This window comes from Chiloscyllium punctatum, chromosome 24 (genome assembly GCF_047496795.1).
Source record: "Chiloscyllium punctatum isolate Juve2018m chromosome 24, sChiPun1.3, whole genome shotgun sequence".
Lineage (NCBI taxonomy): Eukaryota > Metazoa > Chordata > Chondrichthyes > Orectolobiformes > Hemiscylliidae > Chiloscyllium > Chiloscyllium punctatum.
In genome coordinates, this window is record NC_092762.1 from 51,159,825 (window position 1) to 51,175,161 (window position 15,337).

Here is a 15,337-nt window from a genome sequence, read left to right on the forward strand (position 1 = left end):
TTTTATATAGTGAGTACTACCAGGGTGTTCTGCTGAAGAGTACAGCCTGTCAAGAAATCCCACAAATAATCCAGGGAGATTCACACCAAGCTGCTATTCCAGCCTCCTGGTTTGAGCCTGTCACTGGGTGTTTTCCATGCTTGGTATATGAGCTAGGACAATGAAGGAACAATCAATGATTCGGAGCAGCTCCTCCTCCAGTACTGAGTGACAATGACGAGTTCAAGGGGCTGGGTCTGCGAACAATCAAGTCAAAACAAAAGATATTTACCTGTCAGTTCTTGATGCGATTCCAGTCCTACACCAGTGTGAGTAAGTTCTAATCACACTCTGATGTAGCCTGACAAGGCATTTAGTCTTAGAAGGAACACCACCACCTTCTCTAGATTGCTGGGAATAGGCAAATAATGCAAGCGAGTACCAAATCCCAGCGTGGAATTCAAAAGAGCAGTTGTCATTTTTACTTATTTTGAACAAGAGAGGCTGCAGCAAAACTGAAATTGCTGGAAATGCTCAGCAGAAGGCATTCGACAAGGTTCCTAATGATAAACTGGTTAACAAGGGAGCATAGGCTGACAGGGAAGGATGTGGTGGAAATGTGGGACTTTTTCAAGGAGCAGATACGACGTGTCCTTGATATGTATGTACCGATCAGGCAGGAAAGAAATGGTCGTGTGAGGGAGCCTTGGTTGACGAGGGAGGTTGAATGTCTAGTAAAGAGGAAGAAGGAGGCTTACATAAGGTTGAGGAAACAAGGTTCAGACAGAGCAGTGGAGGGATACAGGATAGCCAGAAGGGACCTGAAGAAAGGGATTAGGAGAGCTAAGAGAGGGCATGAAAAATCCCTGGCGGATAGGATCAAGGATAACCCCAAGGCATTCTATGCGTATGTGAGAAACCTGAGAATGACGAGAACGAGGGTAGGTCCGATCAAGGACAGTGGTGGGAGACTGTGTATTGAGTCGGAAGAGATAGGAGAGGTCTTGAACAAGTACTTCTCTTCAGTATTTACGAACGAGAGGGACTGTATTGTTGAAGAGGAGAGTGTGAAACGGACTGATAAGCTAGAAGAGATATCTGTTAGGAAGGAAGATGTGTTGGACATTTTGAACAACTTGAGGATAGACAAGTCCCCCGGGCCTGACGGGATATATCCTAGGATTATGTGGGAAGCAAGAGAGGAAATTGCAGTACCGTTGGCAATGATCTTCTCGTCTTCACTGGCAACGGGGGTGGTACCAGGGGACTGGAGAGTAGCGAATGTTGTGCCCCTGTTCAAAAAAGGGAATAGGGATAACCCCGGGAATTACAGGCCAGTTAGTCTTACTTCTGTGGTAGGCAAAGTAATGGAAAGGGTACTGAGGGATAGGATTTACGAGTATCTGGAACGGCACTGCTTGATTAGGGACAGCCAGCACGGATTTGTGAAGGGTAGGTCTTGCCTTACAAGTCTTATTGAATTCTTCGAGGAGGTGACCAAGCATGTGGATGAGGGTAGAGCAGTGGATGTAGTGTACATGGATTTTAGTAAGGCATTTGATAAGGTTCCCCATGGTAGGCTTATGCGGAAAGTCAGGAGGCATGGGATAGAGGGAAATTTGGCCAATTGGATAGAAAACTGGCTAACCGGTCGAAGTCAGAGAGTGGTAGTAGATGGTAAATATTCAGCATGGAGTCCAGTTACAAGTGGAGTTCCGCAGGGATCAGTTCTGGGTCCTCTGCTGTTTGTAATTTTTATTAATGACTTAGATGAGGGAGTCGAAGGGTGGGTCAGTAAATTTGCAGATGATACAAAGATAGGTGGAGTTGTGGACAGTGAGGAGGGCTGTTGTCGGCTGCAGAGGGACTTAGATATGATGCAGAGCTGGGCTGAGGAGTGGCAGATGGAGTTCAACCCTGCCAAGTGTGAAGTTGTCCATTTTGGAAGAACAAATAAGAATGCGGAATACAGGGTTAATGGTAGGGTTCTTGGTCAGGTGGAGGAACAGAGGGATCTTGGGGTCTATGTACATAGATCTTTGAAGGTTGCCACTCAGGTGGATAGAGTTTGTAAGAAGGCCTATGGAGTATTATCGTTCATTAGCAGAGGGATTGAATTCAAGAGTCGTGAGGTGATGTTGCAGCTGTACAGGACTTTGGTTAGGCCACATTTGGAGTACTGTGTGCAGTTCTGGTCGCCTCACTTTAGGAAAGATGTGGAAGCTTTGGAGAGGGTGCAGAGAAGATTTACCAGGATGTTGCCTGGAATGGAGAGTAGGTCGTACGAGGATAGGTTGAGAGTTCTCGGCCTTTTCTCGTTGGAACGGCGAAGGATGAGGGGTGACTTGATAGAGGTTTATAAGATGATCAGAGGAATAGATAGAGTAGACAGTCAGAAACTTTTTCCCCGGGTACAACAGAGTGTTACAAGGGGACATAAATTTAAGGTGAAGGGTGGAAGGTATAGGGGAGATGTCAGGGGTGGGTTCTTCACCCAGAGAGTGGTGGGGGCATGGAATGCGCTGCCCGTGGGAGTGGTACAGTCAGATTCATTGGCGACCTTTAAGCGGCATTTGGATAGGTACATGGATGGGTGCTTAATCTAGGATAGAAGTTCGGCACAACATCGTGGGCCGAAGGGCCTGTTCTGTGCTGTATTGTTCTATGTTCTAAGGTTAGATCACATGGAATACAGGGAGAGTCGCAGGTGGATAGTATGGTGAAGAAGGCATTTGGTATGCTTGCCTTTATTAGTACACCATGTAGGAGCTTTCAAGGATGCCGTGAAACTTGAAAGGGTTTCGAATGTTGCCAGGGTTGGAGGGTTTGAGCTATAGGGAGACGCTGAATAGGGTGGGGCTGTTTTCCCTGGAGGATTGTAGGCTGAGGAGTGACCGTATAGGGGTTTATAAAATCATGAGGGGCATGGATAGGATGAATAGACAAGGACTTTTCCCTCGGGTGGGGGAGTCCAGAAATAGAGGGCATTGGTTTAAGGTGAGAGGGGAAAGATATAAAAAAGGGACCTAAGGGGCAGCTTCTTCACACAGAGGATGGTATGTGTATGGAATGTGCTGCCAGAGGAAGTGGTGGAGGCTGGTACCATTACAACTTTTTAAAGGCATCTGGATGGGTATAGGAATAAGAAGGTTTTAGAGGGATATGGTCCAAGTGCTGGCAAATGGGACTTGATTAATTTAGGATATCTGGTTGGTATGGATGAGTTGGATCGAAGGGTCTGTTTCCTTGCTCTACATCTCTATGACTCTATGAGGGCTGGCAGCATCTATGGAGAGAAAGCAGAGTTAACTTTTATTAAGAATATTCTGAAGGAGGATGACTGGAACGAAAACATTAACTCTAATTTACCTGCTGAGTTTTCTAGCAATTCCTGTTCTTGTTTTTGATTTCCAGCACCTGCAATTCTTTTGGGTTTTGTTTTTAAGAATGATTATAAACTCTGCACGGGAAATCTGCCCATGAGTAAATCCAGGGATATGCTGGGTCAGGTGATGTTGCTAACATGGAAGTACTGCTTCTCGGAGACCAGGAGGAGAAATAAGAAGAATAATTTTGTGAAACATTTCAGGTTGAAATGACCTGGAGAACCTGATACACTCATTGTTAATACCATTATGTTTACATGGAGCAGGGGAGAGAGATTATTATTTGACTGAAATTTTCTTCTAAAATAATTATTTCCACACAGTGCAATGATCCAACCAAATCAATCAATGTGTACTCTATGGTTCCAAGTTTCAGCTAACTCTTTCTCAAAACCCTTTATTTGGGCCTCAATCTCTTATTAAATTCAACAAATTTTCCCAGTTCAATTGTCAGCTGATGATTGAAAAAAAAGCCAATGATTACTGTCAGGAAGGAGAAAAGATTCATTTTAAAAGAGGTATTGATGTGAGAATTAGTAAAAGGAAGTCTCAAACCTGGAATCTTCTCTTTCATGTACCATCAGTCTTAGGAGGAAGATGGCAAGCAACTAATTTGCCAAATACACTTACCTCCCTGCTGGGTTTTGACCTGAATCTCAGGTGACAGCGGCCCATCCCCAACAGAGGTGAAAGCCAAGACCTTGACACTGTATGTGGTCTGTGGTATCAAGTTGGCAACGGTGGTTAGGAGGCTGTCATCGAGATTGTGCTTCTGCCAGTTGCTCACGGGCTGCTGTGGTTCCATTGTGTAATAGACCCGGTAACCACGGATTTGACCATTGGGCTCTTCAGGCTCCTCCCACTGAATCAGCATTGTGGTCGCACTCAGCATCCGTGCCTGGACATTCCGTGGAGAGCTGGAGGGCACCTGCTCGCCAGTCCTTGTCTCCACTGTCTCACTGGGAGGACCCTGCCCGATGGAATTGACAGCTGAGATCCTGAACTCATAGTCAGAATACGGGCTCAATCCACCGATGCTGTAACGAAGGGTTTGAATGCCATCTATGGTCTGATAGAGAACATCCGTGTTCTTGGGCCTGTACTCAATGATGTAGTAGTTGATGTGATCAGGGTTACCGGAATCCCATGTTAAAGTCACACTGGTGGCAGTGGTCTCTACAACTATCGGAGTTCCTGGAGGTTTTGGAAGTGCTGGGAATATTAATAGTCAGACATGGTTAAAACATACATGAAAAGGTTTCAAACCAAGGTAATTCATGTTCTGACCCTAATCTACCCACAATATAAAACTAATCTCATTTGCATCATCTACAATCTCATGGAATTTGAGAAAGGGTTGTTTTTTTGTCTGTTGGTAGGATAGCTACCACCGTGGTTAGAATCATAGAAATCCCACATTGTGGAAACAGGCCATTTGGCCCATCACGTTCACAACAACCCTCCGAAGAGGATCATACCCAGACCCACCCCCATTACCCTTTTCCCTGTAACCCTGCATTTTCCATGGCTAACTCACCTAGCCTGTACACCCTTGGGCACCATGGGGCGATTGCAGCATGACCAATCTGCTGAGTCTGTACATCTTTGGACTGTGGGAGGAAACCAGAGCACCCAGAGGAAACCCATGCAGACACAGGGAAAATGCACAAACTCCACACAGACAGTCACCCAAGGGTGGAATCGAATCCTGGTCTCTGAAGCTGCGAGGCAGCAGTGCTAACCACTGAGCCACCATGCTGCTCAAGGTTCTCAGTGGGTAGCTCACCAATGTGTCAAAAGATGTGGATTCAAGTCCCTGTCAAAGAGTTTAGCTTATGATTTCAACTGACACTCTCATGCAGTACGAGTGCTGAACAGTTGGAATTGGATAAGACATTTAAACAGAGACCCCCATCTGCACTCTCAAGTGGATCTAAATTATCCCAAAGCATTATTTCAAAGACAATGTGAGTTACCCCTGGTCAATCTTTATCCCTCATTCAACATCAATAACTATCATGTTACATTCTTCGATAACCTGCTGTACATAAATTGGCTACTGAGTTTCTTACGTTACACTAACACCTATGTTTCAAGAGTACTTAAATGGTTATAAAGTGCTTTGGAACATGTGAGTCATTTGACATCCATTTTGATTACCTTTCACAATAATCTGCGAGACAGTTTCAATCACCCCGAGACTGGACATTGCCACACATGTGTAGTTAGCAGACTCCCGGATACTGTTAAGCTCCAGAACATTGCGGCCAACGGGCATGTCATCCTCTGGTGTCAAATCTTCAGTTCCCAACATCCACTTCACATAGGGCATTGGGGAGCCCACGGCAACACAGGTAATGTTCACACTCCCACCGGGCACAATCTCTTGGGTGATTGGAGGGCTGATGGAGAACCTAGGTGGAACACGCCGAACTGAAGGCGGGACACAGAAAGGTAACAACAAGCAAGAAAATAAGAGTTGGCAGCATTTGAAAGGTTCAGCACAGTAACAATATGAGTCCACAGAAAGCACATTCGTAGCACAAGTCTTGAGTGACCAGTCTGAGACCCATCACAGCACATTGAGAGGCACAAAAATTTATTAGTTAGTTTCTCATCTTAAATGCATGTTGGTAAGATGGCGGGGCAAGGATGGAGGTGGGGAAAAAGCAAGTTGTGAATTTCAGAAATACAGGCATATGCTGAGCTCTCAGTAATGTGACATCACCAGTTATTTTGTTTCCATGGGTATGTTTTGACTGGGGTCCATTGGCAGCATTCTATAACAGGAGGAAATGCTTTGCCCTTCAAATCATTTGTTCAGGAGATTTTCTATAGTAACTAAAACATGTAGATGTTACATGTATGTTTGCACCTGCATTTTTTGCTGTATATGCCGATAAATTCTTCACAATTGGGAAAAGGCAATGTTAAAAACTCCACTTATCCCTTTTTTGCGTAAGGCAATGTGGGAAAAACAGGATCATTCTTTTTGCAAATCAAATCACTGCTCCACATCATCCCTCAAAGGCACGTAGTGTAGCCTGTTCAACAAATTAACTCTGCATAAATTTGCTCCAATTTTGATGGTCTTTCCTTTATATAATAGTCTCACGTCAGCTTCAAATACATCTAGCTCCTGCACTTGGGCAGTTTTGGATGACATCATTTGAACAGCCTGGCTAACAGGGCAATGTCTTTCAGCATCACTGATTCTTTATTAATTATGTGGTGATCTACTCTTAGCAGATTTGGTGATCTACTTTTAGTGTTCCTGCTCAATAATCCTCCAAAGTGAGAATGGCGATTGCCATGAACAAATTAATAAAGCAGCTCCACCTCCAGGGATAGCTCAGTGGCTCCAAAAATCTGCCCTTGTGGGAGCCCAGACCTTTACAGCTTTGAATGACATCATCAAAAATGGACCGATAGGTTGGCCTCACCATTGACAACCGAGCAGACAACGGAAGATTGTAAATTCATAGTGGCGGTTCAACGTGCTCAATAAATAAAAGATTTTCTTCTTATTCAGGATATTGGATCAACTGGTACAAATATACTGTGGGATCCATGTACTTGCTGCATCCCTGCTGGATGGGATCATCTTTACATGACCTTTAAGGGTTTTTATGCAATTTAGACACAAGCTCAGTTTTTCAAAAGTCTCCATTTATTCATCAGATAGCATTTAGTCATGCTAAAGATATGTTTTGAAATGTTTGTGCCTGCCAGAGTGAATGGCAGGTTTGGAGAGACTCAAGTCAATGGTTTTGGCTGCCTGATTTCATTTTTATTCAATGCACCCAACAAGGGATACGCAGAGCTGATTTTGTTTTAAGTATAAAGAAGGCTCTTTATGAGCCTTACTGATGTTGTCAATAGAACACTTCCCTCTCCCTCTTCCATTTTGCTGAAAAGCTGATAGTTTGCACAAACTCCCATGTCCCTCCCCAAACCACCAGAAGTTCCGTTTACTGCTTAAAGCTACAGCCAAGTGTCGATGACTGAGATGTTGGCCTTATCCAACCCAGTTCAGCGTCACTGTTGATGGAAAATGAAACTACTGGGCGCCAAATCCATTGAATGGGGAACGGACTGCAGCTGAAGTTCTTCTGCTGGTTCAGCAGCTGTGATGTGTCGGAGGTGGCCGGAACAATAAAGATGAGAAACACTAATGAAATTTTTGTGGTGCAGGTATATCAACTGTACAAAGCCTTTTCAAGATATTACAAGGATCCATCAAATAGATGCATCTATCAGTTCACAGACACCATGCAGAAGGTAGAGAGATATATAAATATATATATATGCACATAGGAATATATAACTGGAGGATTGCTAGCATGCCCAGATGGATTGGGGAGGGACCCACTTCAATGCTGCGTTACTTCCAGCCGATGTGACAGAATGTGGCTCACATTGTCACATCGCAGCAGTCCTGGCAGATAAAGAAAAGAAAACCAAATAAAAATAATAACAAAATTTTTAAAAAATTAAAAACTCTAAAAGAAATGTTGACTACACCAACAGGTAGTGCATCTCCTTTGCTTGGAAGTGGATGCAGCCTCAAGACCTTACACAGTCGAACATGGATGCACATCGGACGAGACAAGAGTTGCGGCATGGACAACATATGGGGGGAGGGAAGAGTGGGGGGTTAAAGGAACACTGGGGTTTTTCATGCAGACACATAGGCAAGGGATGGTACAAAAGGACTTGCCAGTAGTGACAGCCAGAGATAGAGATATAGAGGGAGAGAGAAAGAGAGAGAGATATATATAGAGAGAGAGACAGAGAGAGAGAAAGAGAGACAGAGGGAGGGAGAAGGGGACGAGAGGGGGCAGGGGCTAACTGTTCAGGCACAGGTACTGTATGCACCAATATTAAGCCTGTGCCACACTCACATCCCCAATCCACAAGTACAGGCCCACTTTAAGAAACGCACAGACTCATAAACCTGGAGAGTCCCACACTTTCGCGTAAATTACTCTCAGGTTTTTTTTTTGCACACTTAAATCATAATGGCATGCCACTTATCACCAGTTCCTAAATATTCACCCATAAAGTGCCACCAATACAACATACTTTGGTTGTCCATGTTCCATCTACAACAGTTTCCAAAATTCTGCCAATTTCTCACCCCTTCCCCCAAACTCTGTTAACTCCAAGCACAACAATTATCTGCAAAACACTAAGAGATTGGCAGAGGGGTTGCTTTCAGTCTTCCAATGTTAGACTTTTACTGTGGCATTGATAACGGGGGGGGGGTCTTCTATATAAAATGGCTGCCCGGGGCTCCAAGTAAAAGGGGTTTGGGTTTACTGGAAGAGCAGCAGATTGGTCTGCCAATGTGCCATTCGTAATGGATTTTTATTTCTGAAAAACTACAATCATCCACCTGCAATGAACCTTCGCTTGTCCACATTCTCTTGCCTTCACTTGATGGCCAGATTGGTCAAGATTCCAGAGTCAGTTCGAACCCAGGCTTAGCAAGTACCAGAGTTGAAGAGAAGTCATGTCACAAGTGGCTTGGCAACCTGTTATAAGTTGCATTTCTGTGAGGAAGACCTCTCTAAGTCACTTGCAAATGATTTTCAGAAGTGGGTATTGGGCTGACACCATTAGGCTCATGGGAAATGGTCTTGCTTTTTTAACCATAGAAGGTATATGGCAAAGAAAAGATTAAAGTAGGATTCTTCACAGAGAAATCAGAGCTCTCCAGTGATCTAACTTTTAGCACTTTTGGATTATATTTCATTATTTGAGAAGATAAAAGGCAATAAACAAGAAAATCTTTGAAAACAAACTTCAGATCTCAGAAAATTAATTCTGGATTATTGTTTTCCCAAGGAAATGGTCACTGGACCATACCAGAATATGCAGAATTGGTGACTAAGCCCTCAATTGATCAAAGCTGCCAATTTGAGATTCTCAAAATGATTTTGCTCCTTTTACCTATCCTAATGGAAAGGAGCATCAACTTAATTCTCTGAATATGACTTGCATTGTGTGACATAACAAACAAAAATGAATTAGGTTCTTATGACACAAGACCTTTCAGACTGAAGCTTACTGAAGAGTTACAAGCATTGAGTTGGGTGGGATTTTCTGAATCGATCTGATGGCATGACCCCCTCTCCCACTCTCCCCTATTCATCCTCTTGCAGATACAACATGGACATCAGAAAGTGGTTGGCTCATCAGCGGTGGACAGTGTGGTAAGCAGACGGTCCTACAGTGGATGCGATACAGCAAAGCCACATGATCCTCGCATCTTTCATATTGGACTATTACCACCAGCAAGCACCGGATGGGAGAGGCTCCAGGAACATACACGTACAAGATACAGTTTGCAAAAGAGACGCAGAGGTCGAATGTGAGATGCATACATAGAGTTACCATGGTGATTGAGATGGGAGAGGAGAGGGGTTTACAGAACTGGCAATAAATTAAAGAGAAGCACCATCAATCTGTTTGTGATTAAGACTATAGGGATGTGTGGATCAAGGCTTGAGGGAAACAACTAAGAGCCCGAAGATTGAAAATAGCGTAAAGAATGGCAGTAAGGGTAGGAAGAGGGGTGAAGGAGCTGAAAAAAAGACACTTGCAAAACATAGCAGAAACTCAACTACCCTTAAAAGGGCCACTTCTGTAGAGGGGCAGCAGAAGTAGCATATTTGTAGAATGTTAACCAGCCAAATACAGGCAATTTAACAATAAATTTCTACAAATGAGCAGTGCATTTTAATGAGGCTATGGCAGTGGCAGAGAATATTTCCCTTGGCTCTTTGTTTGTGAGGGATTGTTGTCCAATACCAGGATAGGAGTAATGCTTGTGCAAAGCACTCTTCAGTGGATCATAAGGAGGAGTAACTCCTCAAACCTGCTCTGTCACTAAATAAGATCATAGCTGATCTGATCATGACCTTAACTCCGGTTTCCTGTTTGACCCATAATCCTTGATTTCCTTGTGGGTCAATATTCTGCCTAACTCAGCTGTGAATATACTCAATGTCCACTGCTCTCCCTGGAAGAAAATTCCAAAGACTAGCAACCTCAGATTGATAACTCCCCTAATCTCTGCCCTAAATAAGATTGGCTGTATTTTTAAACTGCATCACCTAGTCAGAAACTCCCTCACAAAAGGATATATTCACCCAACATCTGCCTTGTCAAGCCCCCTCAGAATCTTTAATGTATTAATAAGATTACCTCTCATTTTTATTTAATATCTAATGAATACAGGCCCAGCCTGCTCAACATCTTTTTTTATAAGACAACCCCTTCTTAAACAGCACCTTAAATGAGCAGTTCAGAATTATACATGTAGTCTATGTGCAGTTTCACCAATGTCCTGTACAGTTGCAGCAAGACATCTCAACTTTCATACCCAAACCCACTTGCAATAAAGTCCCAACCTTCTGTTTGCCATCCTAATCACTTGCTGGATCTGCATGCTAACTTTTGGTGATTCATGCAAAAGGACATTGGGTCCCTCCAAATTGCGGCATTCTGCGGTCTCTGTGCATTTACATAACAGGCTGTTTTCCCATTCTCCCCGGAAGTGTGTACACCCACACTTTCCCACATCATATGCCATCTGCCAATTCTTTGCTCACACCCCTTTGGCAGTGTAATCTGATAACTTGTTTATCTACCTATCTTTGATTTCTGAATACATTTGGCTATAATTCAGCTGGTGGCTTCATTAAAGACACTGATGCAGATTGTTGATAATTGGAGGGCTGGCAAAGATCCCTGTAACGCTCCATTGGTTACAGTTTGACAACTCAGAAGTGGCCCATTTTCCTGATGTCTTCTGAGAAAGTACACTGACTCTGCCTGATTGCACTATCATATTATAAATGACCTGTTAATGCCTCTTTTGTATTTACCCAATGAAAGATGTTGGACTAACTAGCCTACAGTTTCCTTTCTCACTTCCTTCTTGATGATCATGTTACATTTGTAGTTTTGCAATCTGCTGGATCCTTTACAGAATCTCGACAATTGTAAAAGATTACAACCAATACATCCACTATAGAATCACAGAATCCCTACAGTGTGGAAGCAAGCCATTCGGCCTATCAAGTAACACAAACCCTCCAAAGAGCATCCTACCCAGACCCACCTCTTGCCTACCCCTGCAACCTGCATTTCTCACGGCTAATCCAACTAGCCTGTACATCCCTGAACACCATGGGCACTTTAGTGTGGCCAATCCCCATCACCTGCACATCTTTAGGCTGTGGGAGGTAACCCGGTGGAAACCACGCAGGCAAGTGGAGAATGTGCAAACTCCACACAGACAGTCACCCAAAGGTGCAATCAAACCCGGTTCCCTGGTGCTGTGAGCTAGCAGTGCTAACCACTCAGCCACTGTGCCTCACCTGGCTCGTCTTTTGATATCAGCTGCAATAACATAAGACAGCCCCTTCCTAAGAAATTAAGATAAAGAACTTTCCTCTTATTTTGCAAGACTGCAATATTTCATTGATCAGGAATTGCAAGGTTAAACACAGGAGATCCTGATCATTGGATGTTTCATCTTTTAGTGTGTATCTATACCACAACCTTCAACACTGTTCCCAGTCAGCTATGTCTGATCATATAATTAAAGCCCAGCCACTAAGTTGATGCTACTCTTACCCTTGCTCATTCAAACAACACTTGAGGAAGTAACCTAGATTCACATTTCAGTGTGGTCGTGAGGCATTGCTTCATGTGTGGTTACTGAATTTCAGTGTTAAGCTGGGGGTCTTATCTACCTGTTTGGATGGATATGTAAAGATCTCATTACACTATATTCAAGAAGGGACTGAGTTCTCCCCATCGTCCTCCCTTGACCAATACCAACACATTTGGAGCACAGTAACTTCTGGAATATACGACATGACAAATGGCTGCCACATTTGTCTAATAATCACTGCCCAATAAAGTACAGTGTAGTACGTTGAGCGTTTTTTCAGAAGCTTTGGACAGATGAGTGTAAGTGACCTTTCCTGTCTAGTAGACAGACTTTGTTCATAGAATCTTATAGTGGAGAAGAGGCCTTTTGGCCCATCAAGTCTGTGCTGTTAGGGAGCTGAAAAATGTGTTGCTGGAAAAGCGCAGCACATCAAGCAGCATCCAAGGAGCAGGAGAATCGACGTTACGGGCATAAGCCAAGAGACATGCCAAGTTGATTCTCATTGTGAATAGAGTTATGATCATAATGTAATTAGTTGGCCCTCATTACTAATGTAATGTTGTATGTCACGAAAATGGCTTTTCTTAAGACTTGTATTTAAAACATATACCAACCAAGTTACCATTCAAGTCACAGAAACAATAATGACAAGACTCAAAGGAAGAGTTTTGTGATTAGTTCAGAAACTTGAAGGCCAAACTCAAGACACTGGGGAATAAAAGAAGCTGGCTTCAATTTCAGTTGTGTTTTGCAAGTGTTCATCCATCAAAAGAATAGAGAGTTCTTTTAATTTTGTTTGAATTTGGGAAGGGAAGGGAATAGAATGTTCTAGAATATTCCATGGCAACACAGTTTGCAGGATTCCGAGCCCTGATTCACAGAAGAATGTGACAGTGAGTACATTCAGGGAGGGGTGGGTGGTGGTGGGGAGGGGAGAGGGGGTGGGAAGATCTTCATCACCAAATAACCTCCACAAGGCAAGCTACACTGTGTCAGACACCAAAGCACCAATGAGCAAGAAGGCACAGATTATCTGCCATTTTGGCAAGAGCCATAATCTGTGCCAAAATGTCGAAAAGCCACAATAATTTGCATCTTCCAGTTCATAACGACAATTAGATTACACCAACCCACTGAGAAGGGGGCTCTGATTTTTAAATATACGTGTAAAACTCAACTGGCCCAGATTACAGATGCTAAAAGGGAGAATGTAAATTAGAAAATTGAGCCAGCTTATCAAACATTTAACAAAGACTCCTTTAATATGGGGGGCAACCTCCTAAAATCCACATTCAAAGCGGCCTCAAATGCCGAATCTGTCATAAAGCTGAACCACACAGCACAAGGAGACCACAGCTGCTCTGAAAATAATTGAAGATCTACATTGAATGCTGACTTCAATCCATAGTTGTTGGCAATTTCCAAAATTGCACTGGATTACTGGTTGAATTGGACAGCCCATATCATCAACTGGGGGAATAGATGTGGAAGATGTTAGTTAAGGCTAGCCTATACATTTACCCATAAAGCCTCATTATTAAAGGTTAACTAAAATAAATATGTCCAGTCGCCATGTCCTTTCTGGTGTGATCGCTAACTGATTTGAAATGGGCCATGGACTTTAAGAGGTGTAATCTAATCAAATGGAAGACAGAGAAAAGCAGTGCAGGATCGCAAGAGCAAAGACAAGCAAACATAAGAAGAATTCAACATACCAGACAGTCCAGTATTTCCACTGCACAAACTGTGTTCTAATGTATAATGATAACCACCTGATACAGAGTCCTTTGGCACAGTCAGACATTTGAACTGTTATTAACTCCACAAGGAATGACTTTCACACACTGAATAGTTGAATTGCAAACAGAAGTCCCATTTATACCACATGCACAAGACTTGACTCCAATTCCAATCATACCTCACAATCATAAGACTCTTCTCTGATGTTCTAACCATATGAAAGTCTGGAATGAGTCTAGGATATAAACTGGCTTCTGACTATAACAATATTAAAGGTGGCCACCAACTTCAATGCAATTAGAACTGACAGCATCACAACTCACTCCTGAAACTAGCACTGATAGATTGTGGGATGGTCTTTTTCTTCATGTACTCACACTGTGATCTTACTGTTCCTTTCTTTCCCTCCATAAGGTCAACCACTGGGCCTGTCCAATTACCACAGGTCAAAAGGACATTATTAACCAATCCTGCTCTAATCTGCTTTGCCTCCCATCTGAGCTTCTAAGTTTCGCTCTGGCTGTGTTTGGTCACCTAAGTTAAAAAAAAAAGAACCTGTGTAAAGGTGCTAGCAAGGATCCCATGTTTGCCAGGCAATCACTAGAGGAGCTTCTCCTGCCTCTAACTCTGCACAGTTATATCGAGGTTCCAGATTCCTCCCAGGTTCAGAGTGAAGCCAAATTATGATGTATCCTCTGGAAAGGCATGACCAATTGTTGCCCAGGCAACAGATTTATTGCTCTTTAAAGCTGTAACATGTTTCCTCAAATCAGTCTTCTTTACCCATGACAAGCTGCCACCAGTCAATCAGATTATGCAGCCCCTGCTATTTTTTAAGAAAACAAATGCGTCTAATTGATGTACTAAAGGGCCATCTGTGTATTTCCCTGCCAAATGAAGAATATTCAGACAAACGACACAATGCAGCCAAGGTCAATTCTCCGGCCTGTCCTCATTTTGGCAAGACCATTAATTCATTTTTGCAGATAGCATCTTAATCTTTGAATTTAATTGTGTATTGCTTTATGGTATTTTTAATGATGCAAATTATTGTCTCTCCTATGAGCCATGGCTAAATTTAATATGATACCATTAAAGCATCATCAAGGCCTGACCAATCACGCTGAACAAATTGTGATCAGATGCAAGAAATATCTTGGAGGCCTTAGCTTTCACTAAAGATGTGGAAAATGGCATTGGAGGTGTGTGACTGTGCGAGTGGGGGGCACATTCACCTACTTCTGAATCTAACTGTACAATTATAGTAATGCAACAGTGAGCTGGAAACTAGATGCACACCTTTCAAATTAATTCAATTCTCCCCATCATTGAGTCAGTGAACCTAGCCTTAGTAAGCTGATGAAGTACTTCCTTACAGAGACAGGTGAACACACTTGATGGAAAGCCTCATTCTCAAGTGGATCTAGGATCAGGTCCTGCACCCCTTCCCCCTACTCTCAAACAATAGAGTCATGCAATTAGAGAGAGGAAATGGAGAAGGCAGATTGGACATACTCCCCTAAGCTGAGCTTGCCATCAGTGC

The 15,337-nt window shown here is 43.1% G+C and overlaps 1 protein-coding gene across 1 annotated transcript in view; it reads right to left on the minus strand.

Annotated features, from left to right (window-relative positions):
- LOC140494541 (receptor-type tyrosine-protein phosphatase delta-like) overlaps nt 1-15,337 on the minus strand; it is a 384,530-nt gene that overhangs the window by 173,031 nt on the left and 196,162 nt on the right. Inside the window, exons 9-10 of the mRNA XM_072593818.1 lie at nt 5,526-5,798; nt 3,996-4,577 (exon numbers count right to left, since the gene is read on the minus strand). Of these exons, the coding sequence (XP_072449919.1) occupies nt 3,996-4,577; nt 5,526-5,798 (855 nt within the window). The remainder of the gene's footprint in view (nt 1-3,995; nt 4,578-5,525; nt 5,799-15,337) is intronic.